The following is a 9,840-nucleotide window of genomic DNA, read 5'->3' as shown; positions in this document are numbered from 1 at the left end:
AGGTTTTGTATTTACAGTCCTGAGCAAATTATTTTGAACGACATTTTTTCACAATATGAAAATTGAAGTATAATTTATGCATTGTCATGTGATTATAAAAATATAAATTCAGCTTTACTTTGTAACTCAAATTTGATTTTGACATTTCGTTCAAGTTTTCAGTGTTCTCAAACGTTGATAAAGACTCGTTTAGAACTTATGATGACAACTGAATGACAATTCCGTGTTCCCAACCGTATGAACAAAACCCCAAATCAGTTGTTGAATTATTAAAATACTAATAGAGAGCTACATACAAGAATAAAAGGAATAAGAATAGAAGTCTTAGTTTCTCACTCAAATGAATTTTCTTTCTTCTGAATTTGTTGCTCGAAACTGTACCAATTAAAAACCATACAAAGTAGAGCTCCAGTCCACTCTACTTTGTAAATTTTAGAAAATTCTTGGGTGTAAATCAAGCTTTCATTTCTTTAGAGAGAAAATTAGGGGAAAATTAAATGTAGCGATTTTTGAAGTTAATAAGTTGTCAAAGTTGGCTGTATATTTAATATCTCAAATTAATTAGCAATTAACGCAAAATTTGTTCCAAACGAGAGTTTGAATTAAGGATTTGACTAATTTTGGCAAACTTGCGCAGGACGATTAGATTCTACACATGTCACAGTTGCGTCAAAGTCAAACGCTTTTGCTACCAACTGCTACCGATTAAAATTGTAGGCTGCTGCCAACGTAATTTTTTAATGTGCAGACCGATAGCATTATAGCATAGTAGTAGCATTATACAAGTTGTCTTCAAATTTGTTAGGTTTATTTTTATCAGGAACTTCTAAAATGACTTTAAAACTCATTAATGCGAAATGAGTAAAGCTTAATTTACAATGGATATTCAAAAATCATTTACTTGCCTTATGTTAGAGTGTACTTAAAAGATATGACAAATACACTCACAAGCAACAAATTTTTGTTCTCAGTGTCACCACATAAGGTTTATCGTTTAATTGCAAACTTACTAAATTAGCTAATCTAAACACCATGTGACTCTGTGATTGGTCCTTCAGCAAAACAACTTACACAATGCTGACTTCTTAAAACTCCCTATCATTTTTGCGGAATATCAAACAAAAACTGTCATATTTGCCAAATTGTGGGAGTATCAGTAATAAAACTTGTTTTTGTTGTTTTCAGTGCAGATTTGAGCTGTTATTTTCTTATAACTATGTTTTGCGATTAGTAAAAAACTTGGCAGTTGCTTGTATAGCCATTTGTTAAACAAAATTGTCATTTATCCACTAATCCCTTTAAAATAATGATGATTTCTAAAACTGCTCCTTTGAAAATCGGCCAATTTTCTGCAGGAAAAATGACGTATAGTAACATTGATAAACAAATTTGAATTATGTTGGTACCCCTGACCACCAGCTCAAAGCATGTTTCTTGATAGCTTTAAATTACACAGACGATATCCAATGTCAATACTGGCATGTCAAAACTAATAGATAACAATGTTACCAATATTTTAAAACCAAGAAAAGCTTCCTAAATAAATTTAACTGAATTCAAAACTGTCAATATCTTCCTAGACTTGCCCCAATTTTTTTACCCGGCACTGTACCTAATAAATAAGTGTTGCCAATCCAATCAAGTATTCGACTTTTCCCGATTGGAGCAACTAAAGATCGAATTTCCAGAGGCTCAAATTACAACTCTGTCGTAACATGACTTTATTTCATTCTCTTGAATTTTAACAACGTGAAACATTCTTTTAGATAACGAGATTTATCATTTCCTATCGGCTAGTTTTAAAAGAAAACCTACCCCTAATACATATCGAATATTAGCTACACATCTAAAAAACTCCATGAAGAAAATACTTTAACTCCTTCTACATTATTACAGTCGAAATAACAAATCAATAATATCCTCTCACATATTTTTGGCGTTTTAATACTCTTAAATATAATACGTAATGACTTACTACATAGCCACAAAATCAAATACTGCCCTAATCGCTGCTACTGCTGCTGCTGCTACTCGACGACGAAGACGAACTGCTAGAACTTCCATTTAAAGCAGACGCAATAGCGTAAGTTCCCAAACCAACTCCAGCGGCCGGTACCCCATATTTCATCGCCTTGTTGAGTTTAGATTTCTTCGGTTTCTTCCCATACGGATACCCTACCCCGCTAGAATAAGGATAACCAGGTGCATAACCAGAAGGGTATGGTGCAGGTCCACCACCTCCTGCATAAGGATATCCTGGTTGGACAGGATATTTTTTGTGATGATGTTTAGAATGTGAATATGAATGCGATCCTGGGAATGGCATGGAAGATGGATAAGGCGGGTGTCCTCCTGAAGAACCATGCGACATCGTGTTTGGTAAAGTGGGCATGGGCATGCCAGGCTGCACATTTACCTGAAAGTTGATTGTTAACTCTTTCATATCCTGGAACAAGTTAGAGTCATTATATTAAAATGTTTGCACGAATATACAAGATGTTTATAAATGTTTCTAGCATTTCCTGTCGTGCACTATTTTGCCGCTTTGTTTTCATAGTGAACTAACTACAGTCGACTCCGCTTAATTGGGCCTCCGGATAATTCGGACATTTTATAAAAGACGGAATCAAATATAGGTAAAGTTTTTCCTCTTTATTGGGACAAAACATCGGATATTCGGAACAGAATGTTCTGGAATCCCACATTTTCCGAGAAATCAAATATAAATTGCATTTTTCCAGAAGTAAACAAAATATAATCAACTAGTTATTAGTTTTATTTATAATTAAATGTGAATTAGAAAAAACCATCTTTTTTTTTCGAGATTTTACTGATCTTCGGTTTATAGGGACCTCCGGATAATTGAGACAAAATGCATTTTCCCGATGTGTCCCTATTAAGCGGAGTCTTAAGCGGAGTATCTTGAAAATTATTTATAATGTCACTTATGTCAACGACATTTCAGTTACGTTTGTGTGTCCAAGTTTTTAATTTTCAGTTTTCAAACCACAACTAGAGCAGTTATCTTCTCAAGACTTACTTTACTTTATGATTGTCAGTTAAAAAATCTAAACCCACATTTATAATGAGCGGCAAAATTCTTTGACATTTCATAGCCACGCTTGATGCTTGAAACATTTATAAACACCTGTAGTAAACCTACCACACTTTCTGAAAAACAAATAAAAACTACAGGTTTTGTAAACTTTTAATATTAAAGGAATTTTAAAATACCAGTCAAAAAAAGAGTTGTCTCCAATGTCTAAGATATTTGACATTGTCTGTCATAAGAAGACAGTGCTACCAACTTTCAATAATTAAAGCCTCCTATTACATCCGTTTTTTTGTTTTTACGGAATAGCTAACATGGTGACTCATTTTGACAAGTACTTCAAAATGTATTTTCTGTAGATTTTAAAGAAAATTTTAGTGAGATAATTTAATGAACATTCATGCTACATACAATAACTGTTTATTAAAATTTAAGCGCCACAACAATCAGATATATGAAATATTTTGGAACATACAATAATGTTTGGTTAATATAAAATACAAATATAAAAATCTATCGTTGAACGAGTATTTAAAAATAATCTCTATTAACAATTGTGTATATCGGCAAAGCAATAGCTTGACTTAAAAAATATCAATTAATATCTATGAAAAAATCTCATAGTTTTATTTAAATGGGGTTAAAGCTCTAAAAATGACTTCTAATCTATAAGGCAATTTGTGAAATATCACTGTAATATTTTACATATATCAAGTGGTCAAAATATTGATGTTTTGCATAATTATTGTATTGTTTGATTAATAACAAAAATAAAAATTTTAATTGATAATATTTTTGTTATTCCTGAAATAATTAGACCAATTCTGAACACTTTTCATAAAAAATTACAGCATTTTATTTTACAGAAAACTGACATCTTAACCTTAAACTGTAAGCAGTCAAATTGATATAACTGACAGCGTTACCAACAGATCTCTAATTTCAAAGCCCCATCGGCACCCGTTTTGATTTAATCTTAATCTTGTTGACCACTCAATATTTGTATTAGTAAATGACTCAAAAATTTGTACTAAATAAACTGAAGATATTCGAGTATATTGAATGTTAATCTTTTTTAAATAAAGCATTAAGCAATTGTCACTATAAAAATAATAAACTTAACAACCAAAACGTATTATTTGCATCTAAATATAAATTTTTCAGTTTTCTTAAGCATCTTTCTTTCTAACAGCAGAAATTCTCTTGTTACAACAAACTAATTTAGGCCGGATCTTAACAATATTGGACGGTAGTACATAAAAGTTTAATTATTTTAGAACTTGTACCTCTCCATTTTTTTAAAAACTAAAATTGGAAAAAATCATTCAATTTTTATTTTCTATTTCCATTATTGACTTGTATAATGAGTAGAGAAATTTCTTTTCATTTTCTCAATCGATAGTACAAGCAAATATCATATTTAAAATGTTTGCCGGCTCAATTAAGAAGCGACATGACGTTAAGATTTCATCATCATCTAATCTAATTACATTATTTTGATTCACCCCGTTTTAAATGTTTATCCCGTAGAACACCTTACAAATACAACAAAATATCGGATGTTCAATCCCCTCCAGTTATGCAGGAAAAATCAACGTATTTTCTAACTTCAATTATTGTTAAAAATTGTTAAAACCGATAAAATATAGGATAAAACAAAATTCACAGAAAAATCGCAAATAATGCAAAATTGTAACTCGATTTTGACAATTGACACTTATTGACAGCGTCTGAATTAAACTACGACATTCCAAATGATGTAAAGAAGTCGTGGATAACTCGAGAGGACAATGAACACCAAATGCTAACTAATGCTCTGATTTCAAGTTATTTTGCGTTATTGCAAATCAAAAAAGTGATCAAATTGCAACGTTGTGTCCAATATCTTGAAATCAGCGCATATACTAATAATAGCACAACAACATTGTAATGAGGTAACGAAACTCTTCTATTCTGAGTAAAATGAGTTTTAAATGTTGCCCAGCTGTAGTAGCATTTCCATAAATATAAATCAACAACAAAAAGAAGTTGGATATAAACAAATGTAAAATTCCCGGTATAATACATAAAATACAAATTTTCAAACAAACAATAAATTAAAGCTACAAATTAAAAAGCAACCCACAACAAATGCCACCAACAAACCCCCTGATTACGGTACTAATATTGGTTACGAGGGCCACCGTGCCCACCTTGCCCTTGTGAGCCCTAAAATCAAAACAAAACTGTTAACTCCTTTCTCTCTGCAAATTCATATCAAAACAGACCTGTTGAGGGCCCAAGACTTGACTGGCGAGATTACCGAGAATCGAACCTATGCTTCCAAAACCCCCTACAGAACCCTCTCCCCCAAATTGGGGCATATTAAAATCGCGTTGACCACGATCCGGACCTCTTTGCTGAAATTGTTGTTGAGAAGAAGAATGGGGATATTGTCCATATTGCTAAAAATTTGTATTCCCGTAATGTCGGTTTTAATGTCATTTTAACACACTCACTGCATTTTGAGGAGAAAATCCTTGATTCTGATTAGGACTCAACATTCCACTCAACAATTTTTCAGCAGCGCCACTGGCTATTGCTTCAGCAAGTACCGACTGTGCTGACTGCCAGATGGAGTCCAGCCCGGAATCTTGTCCGCTCTAGATAATTTATTTACAACGTCAAAACCGAAAATGTACAAAGAGATTATAAGGAAAAGTAACCAACACCCAAAGCGAAAACAAAGAAAAACGGGGTAAAACAATAAGAACCAATAGCATTCACATTTAAAATGTTGAAAATCTTGTCATGCAGAAAGTTGTGTGTGGTTGTATGTTAAAAAGAAGGCGCTTTTCATAGATTAATATGTGTAATCTACACCCTTTATACATAAAGTAATAAACCCAATTATTTAATAACTGCGATTTAGTAAATTAGTACCAATATTTTTGTTATTGCAGTCTCCTTTTAGACTGTAGGAGTGTGTCCATGATTAGTTCAACTTAAGAGCAATAGTTCAAAAACAGAAGAAACTTTCCATTTGCATTTGCAGAGCAGTTATTTACACTTTACAATTTGAACATGAATTTCCAAAACAATTCCTTTTATTATTATTATTTTGATTCACGAGGTCAAAATTTAAAGCGTGAACTAATTAATATGAAAAATTAATAAAAAAATAAATAAAAAATAAATCTTTTAGAATTATATACATTATGATTATGAACAACTTTTCTGTTCATTTTATCTCTTCATGTCTGTTTTTTGCGTAGGCAACACATTATACATATAATAGAGAACTTCACTCAAAAAGCGTTGCGTTTGCTTACAGAAACTGAATTAAATGAACGCTCTGTAACGCGAAGCATGGAGTTGCTGGCATCAATAATTCAAGTTTCAAAGTTCTATTTTAAAATTAACAGAAATACGAGCTTGTAATCATCTCAAGTGCAACAAACTGTAACAGATGCATTTATTTTTAACTTTTTTAAGAGAATTTGGTACATAATAGTTTTTACACTTAAAGCTTATTAATAATTTAAGTTTTTGTGTAGTTCGGACATCCCAGTAAAGAACTGTATCGATTTTAACTACCTCCAGAGCATTTTTTAGGCGCCAAATTGTCGAGGAGTAAACAATAAATTTGATTTTGCTATTTTCGGTACAGATTAGTAGATATTTTATTATAACTTGATGTTTTTTTATCAATAAAAGATTATGAAAACGCAGGACAAGTGACTTTAAAACCAGAAAAAATTCAATTTAGTAGGTACGTATGTGAATTTAAACTGAACATAATTATTGTGGAAACATTTTTTACTGATTTCCACAAGCATAAAACGACTATTTTCCCCAAACACATGTACGCAAAATGTGTATTTAAGTAGGGAGAAACATCTCAGTAATGTAAATACAGTCGCGGTCAAATTATTTTTACGTCGAAGTCGTTGGATTATCATAAAGTGTAAATGATCCTTCACGTATTTCTTTATTACTGTCACTTTTGACAAAGTTGATTTAGTTTCATAATAGGCTGTACCAAATTGCAAAATTATAGGGCGGAAGACAAACATTAAAAAAAAATTCATTTTAGAGATGAACCAAAAATCTCCATTTTTTTTTAAATAAAATTCCTAGTTTTGTCAATTTTCCTTGTAAACAGTGAAATTTGGAAAAGCTTTTTTTTTAATTTTTCAATTATCCTTTAAGTGTACAAAATTAAAAAAATATAGAAAAGAAAACAAAAAATTTTAGAAATATTATTTTCGAGGTGAGACAAAAGATTTTTCAGTAAAATTCTTAATTGTGTCAATTTTAGTTCTAGAACAATGAAATTTGAGGAGATTACTACTATTAAACTATTTATTAACTATTACAAATTGCAAAACTATAAAGCAAAAAACACAAATTTTAGAAATGTTCATCTGTCAGATGAGCCAAAATTTTCCAACATTTTTCAATAAAATTCCTAATTTTGTCAGTTTTCGTTCTAGAACAATAACATTTGGAGAGCTTCAAACACGTCAAAATTACAATACCTAATACATACACTACACTCGAATTTTCAAAATTAATTCCAAAATATTCTCTATTTGAGTATTATTTAAGTATTTTCTATTTGACTCTATTTGGGTAATAAGTAATGAGTATACTAATTCGACTTTAATTAAAACAAGAAAAGTAATTTTGTATTTAAATATAAATATTCAAGTCATGTCTTTAATTGAAGAAGCATTTTATTTATGTCAATAATTTTACGTTGTCAAACAGAATACAGAAAAATCTTTATACCTATAAGAACATCAGAGCATCATCCCATTTGAAGTCATTTTGTTGTATTTTAAAGTAGATTTCAAAATTGACAGATATTAAAGTGTCAAAAAATTGTTTTAATCAAACTGGAATGGCCACTAAAAATTTGTTTTGTGCATTTTTCAGATATTTCACTACTCAACACAATTATTAAAAATTACAATTTCAATGTTATTCACAATGATCTCATTGACACAAAACGTGACCTTACAATCTCATGATGATTGGATCGCTGATCTGTTATTATTAGAGAAATTATAACTTCATTGAAAAATTAAGTCATTTTTTTCTTATTGTAATTTCAAACAAATGAATATAAGAAAATTCGCCTATTTCCTTAAGATATTAATCAAATAAAATTCCCACGTAATAAACATTGCACGCATTACCTCAACAAATTATGCGACCTTGTAACAAAATCTATGAAAAGAGCTTCCAGCTAATCATTTCGTTAAAATACCTCCAAAAATTAAAAAACAAACATGTTAGAAATGTTAAAAAATGCAATAGAAAAAATAAAAAGTGCCTTGTTTATTAAATACGACAAAAATTATACTCACTCCTGGTGGCGGCCCCGGTGGTCCATATCCACCTTGTGGTGGTGGAGGTCCATAACCACCTTGCGGTGGTGGCGGACCATACCCTCCTTGCGGTGGCGGTGGACCATACCCCCCTTGAGGTGGCGGCGGCCCGTACCCTCCTTGCGGTGGCCCAAAGCCTTGTGGCGGTCCCTGTGTACCCTCAACCTTGGAAGCACTGCGACTCACGTCACCGCCTTCTGGAGGAGCTGAGGGCATTGTACCTTCCCAAGAAATGAGTGTAATGGCAACATCTCCATCAACCGTCAAATGTGTGATTTGTTCTTTGGGTAAACGATACGGAAATTCACAGAAATGTTGACCATTGATGGCAATCTACAAGACAGATATTTTATTATGATGTCATGCTAACTATAATGAGAGGTTACTTCATTCTTAATTACGAGAAAATGTTGAAATTTTAAAAAACGTACTTTAAAATCCTGTGCGTCTGGTAATATAATAATTTCAAATTGTTGACCTGGGCCAATGGGTAACCTTCCATTGCCTTGTTCGTCGCCCCAATTTCCTCCTAAGTAGGAGTTACGAGCAACATAACCTTGCTTTAGCCTGACTGAAATGTGTAAAGCTGTGTCGTCTCTAGGTTTGATGCTGGGCCCTGTTTGCAGATTAACATTAAACCTAAAAAACAATAATTTTTGATGAGTAACTTGAAGATAAAACCACAAATTCTCAACCTATCTCCATGTTGTGGTACTGCCCCTTGAATTCTAACCATTTTCCCATTTTGTATTCCACCAGGGATCGGCCCCGAATATGGCATGGGCTAAAATGGTAAAGTAGGTCCAATTAAAAACAAAACCGCATCAAAAACTAATTTATTACTTACGGGATTAATAGTAGGCTTCTCCATGTTTTGTTTTAGGTTTTAAACCACAATTAGGTTATAATCCAGGGTATTGTTCAATTGTTTTGGTTGTTTATTCGGCGCCCACTTTGATGTCTAGAAATCATCTGCACTACTACCATTGGTTAGTTGGTTGTGGTATTTGGAATTTTATTAGCGAGGTCACGTGTTGTCTATATCGTTGTTCGTGAATGGGCGGAGCGGATGATGTAAACTTTATTTTTAGGTGAGATTCCGTGAACCGAAGAAAAAATTCAACAGAATTTGATTTATTCATCGTTTTATTTAAATAAATGATTGTACTGAAAATACTACAATGTAAAGGTCTCGTAAAAGTTAACCTTTTCGATTGGATAAATAAGTGGTAGATAAAAAGAAGAAAAAATCTGTGATATCGATGATAATAATTGACGAGTTATTTTTTAAAACTCAGTAAACCCAATTTTGACTGACATTGAGTTTGATGTAAAATTAGGATTTTTTTGGGTAAATTCTAACAGTCTAATAATTTTTATTCACTGCAACAACATTGTGTTACCCCCTTACGA

At 32.0% G+C, this 9,840-nt stretch overlaps 1 protein-coding gene across 2 annotated transcripts; it reads right to left on the bottom strand.

Annotated features, from left to right (window-relative positions):
• Positions 1–1,706: 1,706 nt before the first annotated feature.
• On the bottom strand, positions 1,707–9,511 carry LOC148180361 (uncharacterized). Of its 2 annotated transcripts, XM_088040213.1 has the most exons (7): positions 9,275–9,503; positions 9,123–9,211; positions 8,859–9,066; positions 8,407–8,760; positions 5,551–5,694; positions 5,320–5,496; positions 3,191–5,260 (listed from the first exon to the last, which is right to left on the bottom strand). In XM_088040213.1, exons 1-7 carry the CDS (start codon positions 9,296–9,298, stop codon positions 5,213–5,215), a joined length of 1,044 nt encoding a protein of 347 aa, XP_087896339.1. In that variant the 5' UTR covers positions 9,299–9,503; the 3' UTR covers positions 3,191–5,212. The 2 variants fall into 2 exon arrangements, with proteins under 2 accessions (XP_087896329.1, XP_087896339.1); XM_088040203.1 differs by lacking the exons at positions 3,191–5,260; positions 5,320–5,496; positions 5,551–5,694 and adding an exon at positions 1,707–2,416 and having other exon boundaries at positions 9,275–9,511.
• Positions 9,512–9,840: the final 329 nt, after the last annotated feature.

Source organism: Gnatocerus cornutus, chromosome 1 (assembly GCF_029298725.1).
Source record: "Gnatocerus cornutus isolate USDA-ARS CGAHR chromosome 1, icGnaCorn1.1, whole genome shotgun sequence".
NCBI lineage: Eukaryota > Metazoa > Arthropoda > Insecta > Coleoptera > Tenebrionidae > Gnatocerus > Gnatocerus cornutus.
Note: the sequence above shows the minus strand (reverse complement) of the source record. Positions and strands in the feature narration are given on the sequence as shown.

Coding starts and splice junctions, on each gene's coding strand:
- LOC148180361 (XM_088040203.1), bottom strand. CDS start 9,298: ATGGAGAAGCCTACTATTAATCCC. Junction 9,067..9,122: donor GTACCACAACATGGAGATAG/GTTGAGAATTTG, acceptor ATTGTTTTTTAG/GTTTAATGTTAATCTGCAAA. Junction 2,417..8,406: donor CACCGGGGCCGCCACCAGGA/GTGAGTATAATT, acceptor ATCAACTTTCAG/GTAAATGTGCAGCCTGGCAT.